The following is a 15,638-nucleotide window of genomic DNA, read 5'->3' on the forward strand; positions in this document are numbered from 1 at the left end:
GCCCTGGCAGCCTGAGCGCTCTGTAACACGCCTTGCCTTCTCCCTCTCGTCCCACCCAGCTGGCTAAAGACCTCGTGCACCCCTCCTTGGAGGATGAGAAGAGAAAGCACAAAAAGAAACGTCTTGTGCAGAGCCCAAACTCCTACTTTATGGATGTGAAATGTCCAGGTAAATATTTAAAGTGTTTATATCTTACAGAAGGAATGCAACTAATTTTGTATGCGGTTCATCTTCATAAAAGATCTGATTTCTTTTTTTTTTTTTTTTTTTAATCTAAATGTGGTTTGTCTGTTCCGTAGAGAAAAAATAAATCTGTATATTGTTTTGTTGGGTTTTTTTAATAAAAGTGTTTTCAACCTTTTTCAAAAGTTAATTTAAACAATTAGCTTTTTATTCTATTTTCTGGAGGTCTGGCATGAGATTGTTTGTTTGTTTGGGGTTTTTTTTTCCTGTTTTTGTTTATGAAATCCTGGCAAGTAGGGAAAAAAACCAGCCCCCAGCTTTGCACGTATAAGGAGTGCAATTAAATGGATGCTTTAAAGCATCCGTGGCACAAGTTTCAAATAGAAGACAACATTGTTTTCCTTCTTTTGTAAGCTGATTCTGGAAGAGCAACCAGAAGAACTTTCCACAGGACATATGCAGGCGCATTGGGACTTCACATAGAATTGTAAAGCACGTACAATTGCCTTTTCAGCAAGCTGCTGTTTAAGAAGTAAGCTGACGTCTCGCTCACATATATAGGGGCTATATTTAAGGTGTTGCCTGTGTCCGCTTTTCACTGATCTTCATTACTTTGGCTCAGAAACATCCATATAGCCAACTTCTCTTTCATAAACTAAACCACGGGATTTTCTAGCACAATTAAAGGAGTACGCTCTACCAGTGAGCAGCTTCTTTGATCAGCACAGCTACATCCATGTTGAGGCACAGAAACTGCCAAGTGTGGTAACTTATCTCCTTGAAACTATTGCAGTGTAAGAAGATTACAGCAGTAAGAAAATACATAGGCTTACTTACAATAGTGATCTTCCTGACTAGAAGCAGGGAATTGTTGCTGTGTCCAGATTTTCTTGCTATCTTAGATTTCTAAGAAGCTCTGAGACATTGTTTTCCATCGAAAAGTGATGGAATTTGTATAAATTATAAGGGAACAAATTCATTAAAACTGTTGGAAAGTAAAGTGTGGTTACTTTTAAAAAACACATAGTTGAAGGCTAAGCCACTGATTTTTTTTCTCCCCCCCCCCCCCCCTTTCTTCAAATCAGTGTACATGCCCGCATATACTAAGATACAGTTAATGTCAACATAGGCCACATAGGTCATTGGTTATCTTCGTTATTGTTGGATCAGTTAGTTATTGAGTTTGAGGGATACAGAGAGCAAAGCAGGAGAGCTTCAATTATGACAGAGGTCTAAGCACAAGGCACTGAAAACATCAGATGGCCTTATGCGACATTCAGTGATGTTGGAAGTTGCAGCCTCCTTACTGAAATAGATTGGGCTTGTTTTCTTGCAGATTCCACGAGTTAAACTCATCAATGTGGAAGTCCACATTCATGGGGGGAAAACATTTGCTATGGTTAAATTTTACCTCCTAGCAGTTCTTTGCAAATAGAAGCTGTGCAGATACTATTTGTGATTTAAACGAAGCAGAGATCTGCTGTTCTGTCTGACAGGAGTTTCTCTACTAACCAATTCTCTTGACAGGTCTGAGGACCTTCCTCAAAACATATATTCTATCTTATCTTTCTGGTCCACACATGCTTAAAATTGAATTTATGCTCACCTTTACCTATTCGTCTATTTTCCGTATCTACATCTAGATTAAGTCCTGTACAAGTTTTCTGTCTCCAAAAATTCCTCTTGGCTAATTGGAAATACTTTCCAGGGAAAAGAATGAAAGCAGTGAAAATTCCTTTGTCTAAGCCATGTATAAGAGCGATTTCATTAGTCACAGCATTTGCAATTTGTAGACCAAGTGTTGCTGATGCCTCTTCTCGCATCTGGAATTAGTGAGGTTATTCTGTGCAAGGCTTCCTGTTTATTGTGCTAGCTTTGTAGAATGCAACCAAGCACATGCTTTATGTGTACCAATTATTAAACAGAAAGCAAACACAGATTTCAATGGCAGTGTTTATATTCACAGCTGCCAGACTCTTGTCAACAGCAATGTTCTACTATTACAAGTTAAATATTTCTCTAGCTAGATGGGGTCCTCTGTTCAGCAGAGAAGGCTAGTTTAGAACTCCTTGACTTTTTTTGCAGGGGACATACTACAAGTGTATTAGACAGGTGTATTTAGATTACCTGATGCAGTTGCACACACAATTTAAAAAAAATGCTAGAAATACTCAATGGAAAGTTTAATAATGCTGTTTTCCAGGATGCTACAAGATCACTACTGTGTTCAGCCATGCTCAGACAGTAGTTCTGTGTGTAGGGTGCTCAACTGTCCTGTGTCAGCCTACAGGGGGGAAAGCCAGGCTCACAGAAGGTAAGGTGCAATGTTTAGCAGCCTAAATATTCCACTTACATAAATGCATTTATAGCCTGCAAATATTTTAGCTTTGATTTTGAAAACTGATATCAGAACGCTTCTTTTGCAGATGGCTTGAAGTTGGCTAGTAAAAATATTGTTAATGGGCCCTGAATTGCAAATTTTTTTTCAGATATGCCAGGCAGCTAAGCAGCTACACTGCGATCAAACACACTTGATTTTAGGTGCTTTTACTTGTCATTTCCTTTAGCCTATCTGTAATAAATACCACCTATTTAATGCTAAGCTAAGTTTAGAGCATTAAAAAGCACCATTAAAGGAGTGGAGTACTTTTGCCAGGCTGAAGTGATTCTGTGCCACTGCTAGTCAATGGAGGCTTGCCTGTTTGTTTTTAAACAGTAGTACTGTAAGGCAGTTCCCTGGCTCATGTTATTTAATCAACATTTCTTTTGTATAAATTATAAGGGAACAAATAACCACTGATAATTATATACAGGTAAGTGGTATAGCACCAGTATCTTGAAATGCAGCCCAGTATCTGGGATATATAAAAAACCCTGGAAACACTCGAGTGTTTAAAAAAAATTAAAGAATCCAGATTTTTTGTGTTTTTTGAAAGGACAAAAGGTAAATATATATGCAAATTACATATAGTAGTGTGTATACCATGTGCTACTATAAAGATGTTGTTTATATGAGGACAGAATTCCTGAAGTAAAGCTGTTGAGCAGTTGCAAAGGTATCAACACTCCTAGCAGCTGTTTCAGTTTAGGGTTTATATCACTAAGGCATGGAACAGCAGACTGAAATTTTAAAAGGCATCTGGAAGAAAAGAAATAGTACACCTTAGCCTTATTTTAAGATTAATTATATGACAGCCATGTTGTTCTGGTTGGGAGCTCAAAGAGAAGAGAGCTACAGAAGACTCAAAGTGCTAAATCTTCACCTCTTCTGCTACACGTGAAATTTAAATTTATGGCATGAGTTTTCCTACTTAAGTTGGGTGGGCAATTTTCCAAGGCAGTCTTAACAATTTAAGGATTATTCATATCTGTACTCATGTGATTTCTTTACAGGCTGTTCATTTAGAAGAAAGCAACACTGAACACTTCAGCATGTGGTTTTGGATCTGTATTCCTGAAAGCCTTACCCATTTAAAAATGCCTGTCAATGCAACAATGTAATTACAATTGATTTTGTAAAAATTACATGCTACTGGTGACTAATGAGCTGGAATCTCATTTTCAATAAATGATTTGAAGTGCAAGTTTTTCCTGCAAGTTTGCAGACGACTGAGCCCTCTTTTTATAATTTTACTTTTAAACATGTATTGTTAAATTGGGTGGTGCCATTAATATAAAAACCTTGGACTTGCTGCATCCTTACTCTTGTTAATCATCAACTACAGCAGTGTAATACATACGGTGACAGGAACTGCTGTAAGAATACATTTTGTATACTTTATTACTGCAGCTATCCTAACTGCAAGGGTTGCAAAGGCTAGGTAGATTTTAAATGGCTGATTTGCTTGCAACATTGCTTTAGTCCCTTTACTGTGTTGAGTAACGTGGTGTAAATAAAAATAGAAAGTTACTCAAAAATGTTCAGCTGCTTTTCTGGAATGCATGGTTTTTCCCTCTAATCTGGTCTCAAAACTGCATTTGATATTCTATACTGAGATTTCTATTAAAAAAAAAAGGCATCTTGCAAAACACTGAAAGCACTGAGTGTAGAGAAGGCATATGGTATATAAGCAACAGAAAGTCAGCAAACAGCTACACTAACAGCTGTGAATGGTGTTCAGTCATTCAAAAAACTAATACAGTAAACCCATACATGTTTTCAGTATTAAATACTGACATTAAATAATTACCTTTTTGCAATGAGAAAAAGTTTTTAGTTTTAAAAATCCATCCCTTTCTAAGTGTCTGTTAAAAAATGGATTTTCTTAAACTGTAAGAAAACATTCAAAGTCTTACATGTATCTTGTTTTACTAAATAATATCTCAAGTTATGTATCAACATCTCTTTCAAAGTATCAGGTGTCTTGATGAGCTAATTCTTGTTGGCATTTTCTATTTAACCTGTATTCTTTTTGACTTAACTTGTACGTGTCTAGTCAAATAAAAAAAAACCCAAAATCTGATATTACAATTTACTGCATTTGCCAGATGTAAGTTTTATTTCAGTTAATTCAAACAGTGAACACTTATAATTACCAGATGCAAAAAGTAGGTGTTTGATACAGAAATAGATGCACCAATTTAGTATACATGCCTTTTAAGAAAAGTACAGTTTTATGTCAATGCCATACTGTGTTTGCACAATAAAGGTTAATTTAAGAGTAAGTTTATAATGAAAGCTGCTCTTAATTGACCAATTTCCCACAGTTAATGCCAGTCCATCAAATAACTGCCTGCAGAACAAAGAGCAAAGTAGCAGCATTAATTCGCTTGTGACCAGAATATATGTGCTAAAGCCAGACTGGTTCCTAGTCTCCTATATCTCTCTGCCTTTTCTTCCTCCACCCTAAAAGATGTAAGAACTCATCATTAAGTAAATACCAAATCAGAGAAGGTCAGTGACCCATTTTGTTTCAGGTACTGGAAGATGAAATTTAGACATCATAGCATCTCCAATACTGTGCAAATGACAACAGAAGTTTTTTTAAAAGCCTTAAAGTTACAGGAGACACAGTATAAAGAACATAGTATGCATATAAAAAGTTGGTGGCTTAACATATTCTACGAGGGGAGTGAGACACTGTCATTAATAACCTGGTGTTATAAATGCCCTAGATACTTCTTACCATTATTCACTTCATACATACTTCAAATATTTACATTTATTAGTGTTTGGTCACATGCAGACAAGCATAATGGTAAACCTCTGCTTTCTACAGTCAATCTTTGTCTAAGCCCAAACACAGTGGTCAGTGTTTGAAACCTGTTTTCTCTGAAGTATGCAAAATAGTTTTCAAGAACAATAAATACCATTTGGAAAACAGGTGCAAGAAAAAGCATAAGTCCTAAAATAACGACATTACTTTTCAGTTTTTATATATTTAAAACATTGTATTTGGTCTGTTTCTATTAATGTAGTCTTCAACATGAAAAGAACTCAGGACTACTAACTCTTGTTCCCTGTGTTAACAGACAATGACTTCTGCTGCTGTATGTTTATCCAGCTAGTAAGTGCTCAAGATTGGGGAAAAAAAAAAGATGTTGCTATTGTAGAAGACGTTCACCTCCAGTACTTCTGTATTGGAACCGTCACACAATATAGACTTCAGTGGAAGAGTAGATAATTTATTGCCTGACCAAATTATAGTTTGTTCAGAAAAGTTCTCTCTGTTGTCTCTACTGATGTGATATTCTTGAGATAAAGACAACCCATTATTAATGAATTAAAAAAAAAAAGTTTAGGTGTAAGCTTTTACTGTTTTAAGGCACAAGAATGAATATAATTAATTTTAAAGAATACTAAACCAGTCCTACTAGCTCAAATTTAAAATGTAAGTAAAACACCTCAAAATATTTCCTGGTTTGTCAGTCTTGGGTAATAAATGTTATCACAGGCATACTGGGAACAGAGATGACGGCATGTTTTCTCACCACAGGGCAGGTAACAACTATGAAGTTAATACTAAAGGCATTAACTTGGGAACGAGGCAGGTAAGGCTATCTTCTGCTAGCTGTCAGCAAAGGCATCTTGCTCCTCAAATTCGGAGAAGCAAGGCTGCTAAACAATGCAGGGACATAAGTATTCAAACCTTTCGTGAAGGATATTTTGTTTTGTCTCATCCTGGAAATACTGGCCGATATAATTGCAGGGGAAATGGAGATCATGGAGCTCTTCCATGCCATTATGGAATATATAAAATTAATATATTCAGATGTAAAACTGAAGATTAGCAAATGCTTCTTTGGAACACTGTATCACAATTTCTTGTTCAACTTTGTGCAAAAGTAACTCCTTGAGGCAGGTCTCCAAATGGAGAAAAGGATGGTTTAAAAAAACAAACCTCTCAAAGTCTGTTAGACTTCTGCTACTGGCCTCAAGAATGGGCTTTAAATTTTATTGAGTTATTTGAGTTCTTAATTCCTATATCTAAAGGAATATCAACATTATAGAATACAGTGCTATTTCAGGCTACCAAATTTAGCATGTGTATAATTCAAAAAACAATGAGACAGTTTGACAGCTCACCATGTTGTGCTATTTGGAGCATATTTGACTGTGAAAATAATACCCTTATTTCACAGTACACTAGTTTCATACATTCTCTGTGTCCAATAAAAATGGAAGAGAGGACATCTAAATAACAAAAAGATTTGTACTTACATTACTCTAGCTTTATTCTTTTCTAATTCTTAACAATCCACAGCTCTGACAAAAGCACACTTCTGGTATAAATCTGCATTCTGGAGGTAGCTTCACGACTTGGGGTTTTTTTGCTTTTTAAGCAAGTAAGAAAAGTGCTATGTGAAAATAAAACAACAGTAAAACCGTTTTTCTTTAAAAAGTAACACTGAACAGTTTTGGCAGACTGGAACTATGAGAATTACATCTTTGTGTGCTCAAATCAAGATACGAAATTTTTCATAAGTGTAACATTTAAGGTAGATAATTTGTTGTTGTACTTCTAAGTGCAAGAAACCAATGCTGTTTTTTTTAAGCTTGGTCAAGTGCTTGACTGGATGAGAAAAAACTGCTAATATAATGACAATTTACACAGGTACTACAGGAAGTCAAATTTTACTTACATTCTCCTTTTCTCTAAGTTAGGAACTTCCCTGAGAGATGAATTCCAGTTAACACGAGTTTAGCACCACTAACAGAGTTAATTAAGTGAATTTTTGACACTTTTTCTTTATGTATTCTTAGTTATTTCAGAGTCCAATTACACCCTTCTCCATTTGTTTTTCATGTTTCAGTACAGAGAGTTCAGTTACACATATCTCTTTTTTAAATCTATATATTGTGCCCATTTTTCTTTATCAAATTCCCTTGCGATCTTTAAGGCAGTGCTGTTGAGTGAAACTGATTGCATATTACAGATAATACTAACAATTACCCCTCTAGGTGGTGCCACTAGCCCAGTATCAATAGCTTCAGAGTCCAGTTCTTCAGGAAGAATTAGGAGGACACTACTTGCCCCCACTGCACCACCCGTATGAGATGCATAGTGTCTCTGCTGTCGGCAACAGCCATATTGTTGTTTTTTCTCTACTACAGCCCAAGCCATTGCGTATTTACCATCCCTGTCCCATGATACTTCTGTTTTTGGCACTGGGGTCCACATCATTGCAACTGTGTCTGGTTTGAGGTACCCAGGAAGAAGTTTGCCATTAGTGTTTTTAAATTGTCCCACTTGATAACTATATAACAAGGCATTTCCAAATTTCAGAAGGTCACCAACTGATGACAGAAAACCACCACCAGCCCACTTGTAAGAGTTGTCCACATACGGTGCATTTACCAGACGTCCCTCTTTGTTGTAAACATAACACCTAGGATTCAAGAAAATGCAACTTGTCATTCTCAGAAACTATGTACAACTATTTTAAGCTGCCCTACCTTATAACAGCAAACTGAGTATGTATTAGCTTGTTCTCATGAAACTTTAGAATTTTTAAAAAATATTTTTTTTCTTAAATATATTTCTTGCAGAAAAATCAGCAAGAAATTCAGACAGGAAAACAAAAATTAAGGTGACTTCTTAGATTAGAAGCTTAGTTTCAATAAAAGTACTAATCCTTCTACTTACTCTTAGCACATACTCAGAATAAAGGCAATACACGGATAAGAGATGTGACGGAAATCTACAGACCAGCCAGCACAGGATTTTTCTTAAATTCCTGTACTAGATTTAAAGTGTTTTAAGAAAAAGGAATCCTGCAACTACCCCATGATTATTGGGCATTGATCTGAAATTTCACTGAAGTCTTGGGTGACTGCTCTGAGACAGTAGTTTCCATTTATGATTGATTTGCCCCCACTCCCCTTTACAAAGCATCTCAGAATACAGCAGTAAAGCTAACTCTAAACCATTGCAAACTGCTTTGTGTGTCTGTACACACACTTTAAATACACACTTATATGTAAGTACTATAAACCTTAGATTTAACATGTTCATCACCATTTTCATTCTTTGAGAGCATTTAAGAAGCCAAAAACTTTTCAAAAGTTTTAGTCTCATTTTCATGATACTTTTTCCATAACCTGCATTTGTGATTCAGTTAGAATTCTTCTCCTGCACCAAAATTTAACAGGTGAGTCACTAAATCAATTTCAGACCTCTGAGAGGTAGGTCAATAAGGTACTGGAGAGAAAGACAAGAAACTCTACCCTTATTCACTATACTGGAATGGATCATCCAGTTACATAAATTTATCTGGGGGTTTTTTTGTTTGTTTGTTTGTTTGTTTTTAAGTTAATAAAATAAATCAATTAGTAAAGCATGTTCTGTGTTAAACATTTAATTTATGAAAATCTGGTGTTACTGTGACACTATTACAATTACACTTAACTCTCAAAAAAAGTCTGTTTATTAAGCAAACCAAGGTAACTATATATTCTCATATACTCCAGTTACTTGCTTTATTTTACTTTATTTAAATTTACCTGCTTAGTTGTACCCAAACAAATGCAAACTTCGAAGTCACCCCTGCCACTGTCCCCCATATATACTCTTATAATAGGAAATACTTATTTCCTATTCTGTAACTTTACATGCTATTTACAGAACCAATACCATAATGCTGACATAAAATCAGTTACATGACTAACTTTGAAATAACATAAGCCACTTCATTTAAAAGCCTGAAGAAAAAAAAAAAATCTCACATTCTTGATTCAGTCGGCTTAATAAAGACAGAAAGAACAAAAATTGTTGTGGAAAAAAAGAAGTTTCATCGTTGTTTACCTTGCTCTGTTATATATCATTGCTTCATTGTCATCTAGTACAGTTGATAACATATCCAAATCACGAAACATTTTTAGCATATAATCTGTAAATTTTTGTCCTGAAACTCTCTCCACAACGGCGCTTAAGAGAGTAAAGCCATATGTTGAATACAAGAACTGACTACCTTGAAGAAAAACAAAGAGAAAGGAGGAAAAAAAAGTGAGCTGCATGGTGCTTAAATGGAATCTGAAGAATAAAATTTAAGTAATCACATGTGCAAATAAAACTATATATAGCAATGAATAATCAGTTAAAAGTCTCCCCCTCCACCCTCATTTTACTCTGATGTGAATCACAAGCTTATGATACTTGGAATTTCTGTACTGCAGTGGACACAGAGGCTTAATAAATGCAAGTAGCTCCAAAAACAGCGCTAAAAATTTTCAGGGATCTGCACATACAGCCAGGTTTCATGCCAAAATGTGAAGACTAACATTTAACATGCTTTCCACAAGATTTACCATACCAGTTCTAAAAAAGATGTCTGGACTTGGAAAACTGAAGCAAACCATAAGATCACTTCTTAAAGACTGTGACTTGTTTGTGTGTCTATACCCCAGAGATGGAATGACAAGGGTAGTACTCACTCAAGGTTTTCAAAGGTCTTGATCACTTTTATCACAGTGTTTCTAATTCTAGTTTTCTAGTTCTAGAATATCCTGAGAAATTATATGAACACTAACATGCATATTATTTAACACAATGTAATTTAATTTACAAAACGTTTCATTTTTAAAAATCTCATTCTTGTGCTAATGTCTTTTGCAAAATATCTACGTATCAAGCAACTGACAAGCTGCCTACAGTCAAGACAGATCTCTTACTAGACATGGTTCCTAGAACTCTCCAAGATGGTAAGTGGTTAACTTCTCTCCCTTCCTACCCCTGTCCCCATATATGCACATATTTACTGTTTATCAGTAAACATTTGCCTGTTAACCTAGCTCATTTAGAACTTAACACCTGAAGTTCCTCAAAGTCCTCTCTAGAATCAGTTTAAATAATTCCAACAATAAAGAACCTCAACAATTCTGTGATTCTATGGTCTCTCTGTAGAATTTTTTAGCTCTGGTTTACTGCCTCACTAAAGTTTTTTGCTTTTTGTTACCAAAGTTATGATCTGCTTTAGCAATTATAAATTCATTAACTAGTATGTTTCATAGCACTTACTGCATTACTTAAAGCTCCTAGGAGTAAAATCATTTCTACCTTAGATCCCACTTTCTCATCTCCCCTGCATTATTTGGGACTCTTTGTATTACCTTTTAAGTTGTGGCTACATCACATTTTGAACCTGCTGGATTACAATGCAAATATACCATGAGAAGGCATCTATATAAGCATAATTCTTTAAGTCAGTGGATTGGTGAAGATAATTATACAAGACTTACCTAAATTGAACTGATAAAATCCTGATCAGTGCAGTCTTCAGAAGCAACATCAGTTTTAAGACAATACATGACCAGACGGTTTGTGCAGAACAGCTCAAATACTCGTCTACTGAGCTCCTAATCACTCTTTACTGGACTCTACTATCCTCACTGCATGTAAAACAATTTGAAACAAAAATTTCACTACATTTTGGTTAAAATTCATAGAAACTCACCTGGTTTAAAAAATAAAGGATCATTTTTAAATATCTTCAGTGATTCAATCACGCTTTCAAATTTTTCCTTCAAATAATACTCTTCTTGCTCAAATTCCTTGTCTCTTCTGCCAGGTTTTGAATTTCGGCTTTTTACCTCACCTTCGTGTTCTTTCCTGGGTTTGACAGAATCAGCCTTTTCAATCTCTTTGCCTTCTTTTTCTTTTTGTTCTTTATCCTGACAGGATTTTGTTAGTTTACGTGCTCTGTTTTCCTTTTCCTTTTCTTCCTTTACTTTCGTAATATCTTTTTCATAGTGACGAATCCCACTCAAGTGTGAAACTAACAGTCTTGTAGTAATAGCAACCTAGGTAGGCCAATATTTAAATGTGAGTTCTCTTCATTAAAGATATGATGCACACTAAATCACCAGAAAAGTAAAATTAAACATGACGAGGAACAGACAAAGATTTAAATATAACATACCTTTAAATATAACATATTAATCCCAGTTAAAATGTGTATATATATTTTTTTATATATATATATATACATGAGCACACTACACACGATATAAAACCAAAGATCCAAATTTCCAGCGTTGCTTTTTCAAGAAGTAAACATCAGTACTCGTATAAGTGATTTTTGGTGTTTTACAGGAATAGGTCCAGATACAGGAACCCACCTGTACATATATGGCTGTGCAACAACAGGAACAAAAGTCCAAAAAAGTGTTACCAATAAACAACTACATACCTTTTCACCCTCGTAGATTTTTTCTGGAAATTCGGGGACATATTTCTGCACTGGTGCATCTAAATCCAGTTTCCCCTCTTCCCACAATTTAGCAACAGCCATCATTGTAAGACACTTGCTGATACTAGCAATCCGCATGATCGTCTCTGGCTTACATACTACACGATTCTCTACGTCAGCATAACCCAGACCTTTAAGAAAATAAAAACACTGTGCTAAATAAAAAGTTTGCACAGAGACATGCTGAATTAATTATTTGCAATTAATTACATTTACTAGCTCCTTAAAATGTTTTTCCCATAGCTAAAATAGGACATGAAGCACTGGACTATCCCTGCTCCTGCTTCAATTAAGTTAATAACATTTTAATATAGTAGGAAGTTAATCAAAGCCCATTGAACAGGCCAAAGGCATCTCAAGTTACTGATTAAGATGACAAAACAAACCTAATGATAAATAAGACTGAAGATTAAGCCAAAATTTACATTCCTGAGGTCAAACTTTCAATGCAGAGAAACTGAAGAGACCAAAATCTAGACTGTAAAATAACTGACCCACAGTGATAAATACTCCCATCGTTGTTCTGAATTTACGGTTGAAACAGTAAAGGGTCTTATTTAATCAAAATAAGAGAAAGGAAATCACTCACAAACTCATAGCAATTACCTAAGCTGTAAAGCTTAACAAAACAGTGGTGTTATACACTATGTTCCAACATTACTCAGCATGACTGCAATTAAAAGACAGCGTAATAGTCTCCATACCGGTGTTTTCTTATGTAATCAGCCCACAAGTCTAGTAGCAAGAACTGGAATTAATAAGACATTACCAAGCTCCCATACTAGTCTTCAGGTTGAGCTAGATTTGAAGAAACTGCATGTGATGTTGCAGCATAAAAAGCAATGAAATGCAGTATGTCATATCTGCAGTTTTCAGTACAAGCAAGACCTGCAAGCAATGCTTGTCTATCTATATAAAACTGTAGTCTAATAATGAGCTACTCACGGAAGAAAACCCTTGCCAAAATACAAGAAATAAAACAGATGACATGTCAGTTGCCCAAGACCCTTTACTTTATGTAGAGCTGCTACTCCAGAGCTTTTATGGTGCTTGTGAATGCAGATGCCGTACCCCTCAGTGAAAATAGCTTCCAAATCTCAAATCACGCCCATCAGTTTAGCAAGAAAGTAGGTTTAGTACCTTGGCCACAGAAGACATGCAATTTATACTTGTTCCTATTTTTCCCTTCCATGAAGAAGGGAGGAAGACAACAATATGAGCCATAAGTCTGCTACAGCAATGTTACCCACGTCCCAGCTGCCTTACTCAAGGCAGTGGTGTTCTCTGTATCCACAGGCAGCAGGATACAGAAAGCTGCCATGGCTTATGCCCCCACACGTCTTGCTACTGGATCTGGCAGTCCTGGTGATAAACCACAACCCTGGCACTAGTTTCCTCAGGCATTTTCCTGCATGTCAAGGAAGGGATTCTGCAGAAGTCTTATAAAAACTTTCATTTTCATTGTTAGATAATCTGAGACCAGAGAAAGCTATCTGATTTGAGAAAGTCTGTGATTAAGTTTCTAGCACAATTTTCTTATTAGACCACATAACAAAAGGTACCAGAGGCTCTCCAACTCACTTCTGTCATGGTGAAAGAGAAATTAAAACCTATAATCAGCTTTATACCTATAAAAAAGGTAATGTAACAATGGACTGTCAGAAGAAAGTTAGTAATAATCTTACTTACAAAAATTTTTTTTTTCCAAATTCTGTACACATTAATGAAATACGTTGCCATTTACTACCACCACTTAAGTAATCCAAAAACCCCAAAACATGTTATGAAAATGTTTCTGAAACGAGACACATGGTTTGGTGGGGGGTTTTGTTTGTTTGTTTGTTTGTTTTTTATATAAACATCAAATGTCTACATGATATGAGCATTACTAATAGACTCTATTTAAATCTAAACTGTATAACCAGAAAAATCACTTGCAATTTAAAACTCTACACCTCAGCCCACAAATGGGAGACAAATCACCAAATGTGAGCCATTATTACTTTTGACTTACATTAAGTAAATTCCTGTGGGGAGAACAGTTCTTTACCTTCTATACACAGTTCTACCAGACCACTGTACAGCTGTATGACTAGAGTATGAGTATATTCAAAGACCAATCTGACAAATTAATGGAAGAAAGGGTCTTAAACATAACTGTTGAGATATACTAGCACATTCAGGAAGTTAATAAATCATTGTGGTGGTTTGGGTGGATTCACCCTTTTGCTTGCAGCTTGCAGCCAGACACAGCCTGCTCTATCACCCTCCCCGCCCCCCCTCACCCAGGGAGTAGGGGAGAGAATTTGGAAAGAAGGGCAAGGACTCACGGGTTGAGATAAAAACTATTTACTAATTAAAAGAAAATGATAATGATAACAACAGTGATAACAGACTGTACAAATGAGCGATACACAATTCTCACCGCTCGCTGACCAATTCCCAGCCCGTGCCAGCTAACGATCCCGCAGCCGAGACTGTCCCGAACCGAAACCCCGGAATAGTGAGCCCGAGCGATCCCTGAGAGAATGCGTACCGTCTTCCGGTCACCCCTGGTTAATATACTGACATAACGTGATATGATATGGAATATTTCATTGGCACAACCAGATGCCAGTTTTGGGTTTTGCTCCTCACTGCGCTTCCCCTCCCAGTCCTGGTGCAGCTGTGAAACAAACAGCGTGGCCTTGAGCAGTAACTAAAAACATTGGTACTTTATCAACGTTCTTCTCATGATAAGTCTGAACTGAAACACTGAAAGTAAAATACTGCTATTCTAATTACTAAAAAGAAAATTAACTCTATCCTAGCAAAACCAGGACAATCATAAATTTCTGGAAATTATTGAAGTTCACTGAGGAAAGTATCACCTCATACCTCCTAGGCACCAGTTTGTGGCCACTATCTGAAGATGGGACATCAAGTGGATGAAATACCAGGCTGATCAGTATCCCCACATCGTTCATTTTTAAAACATTCACTGCTTCCCAATAGCATGCACAACTACTACTCCCATACTAACCTTCCGACCAGACTTCCTTTCCATCTACAGAAACTCCAACTAGCATACCTGGGATTCCAGCTTCATCCTGTCAAAAACAAACAAAAAAAAGGACAGAAGACATTAAGAGGAATCTTTACGGTTATAAAACCCCTTCTCCCAAACCCTAAAAATGCAAAAGCAGTCCTACAAATATACCTGCGTATTGTTGTCACATTACGGTTGAAATTTTGTTAAATACTAGCTGGGCTGAAGTGGTATAAACTGCTTTCAAAAAGGAGGTATTTTACTCCAGCAACTGGGAAAAATTTATCTAACAACAAAATTATTTGATAATTTAATTAAATTACTTATCAGAACACACAAGAAAAACTGAACAGAAACAAAAACATTACAGAGTTAATATGCAACACACAAACTGCATCATTTATTAGCAAGCAGAATTTCAAAGGAGCTTCAGGTAGACTTTCAAAGTAACTGCAACGTGCTTTTTAAGCAATCCCCTTGCCTCTCTTCCCCTTTCCTTCCCACAGACTTTAAGGCCTCCCCTCGTTCTCAGCCACCCCGTGCCGCACCGTACCTCCACCAGCTCCCCGCACCAAGCTCTGCCCGGCCTCAGCTCCCCAGGCACTGACAGCCTTCCCCGACAGCACCGTGAGAGAAACCAGGCGCTGTTCCGTAAGCAGCTCCCTTGCCGGGCAGCCCTTCATGCGCGGGAACTGCGGGCAGGCTGGAGGCCGTGGGCGGGAGAGGCCGTCGGGGTGGG

At 36.6% G+C, this 15,638-nt stretch overlaps 2 protein-coding genes across 2 annotated transcripts; one reads left to right on the plus strand and one right to left on the minus strand.

Moving 5' to 3' along the window:
* Window positions 1-55: 55 nt before the first annotated feature.
* LOC104518120 (40S ribosomal protein S27-like) lies at window positions 56-3,765 on the plus strand. Its single transcript, XM_010167333.2, has 3 exons — window positions 56-168; window positions 2,387-2,497; window positions 3,577-3,765. Exons 1-3 carry the CDS (start codon window positions 150-152, stop codon window positions 3,603-3,605), a joined length of 159 nt encoding a protein of 52 aa, XP_010165635.2. The 5' UTR covers window positions 56-149; the 3' UTR covers window positions 3,606-3,765.
* A 3,404-nt stretch (window positions 3,766-7,169) lies between these two features.
* Window positions 7,170-14,957, minus strand: LACTB (lactamase beta). Its single transcript, XM_029084799.1, has 5 exons — window positions 14,894-14,957; window positions 11,812-12,002; window positions 11,077-11,422; window positions 9,429-9,594; window positions 7,170-8,013 (listed from the first exon to the last, which is right to left on the minus strand). Exons 1-5 carry the CDS (start codon window positions 14,937-14,939, stop codon window positions 7,452-7,454), a joined length of 1,311 nt encoding a protein of 436 aa, XP_028940632.1. The 5' UTR covers window positions 14,940-14,957; the 3' UTR covers window positions 7,170-7,451.
* Between the last annotated feature and the right edge of the window lie 681 nt (window positions 14,958-15,638).

The sequence above is a fragment of the Antrostomus carolinensis genome, unplaced genomic scaffold, assembly GCF_000700745.2.
Source record: "Antrostomus carolinensis isolate BGI_N321 unplaced genomic scaffold, ASM70074v2 scaffold50470, whole genome shotgun sequence".
Classification (NCBI taxonomy): Eukaryota; Metazoa; Chordata; class Aves; order Caprimulgiformes; family Caprimulgidae; genus Antrostomus; species Antrostomus carolinensis.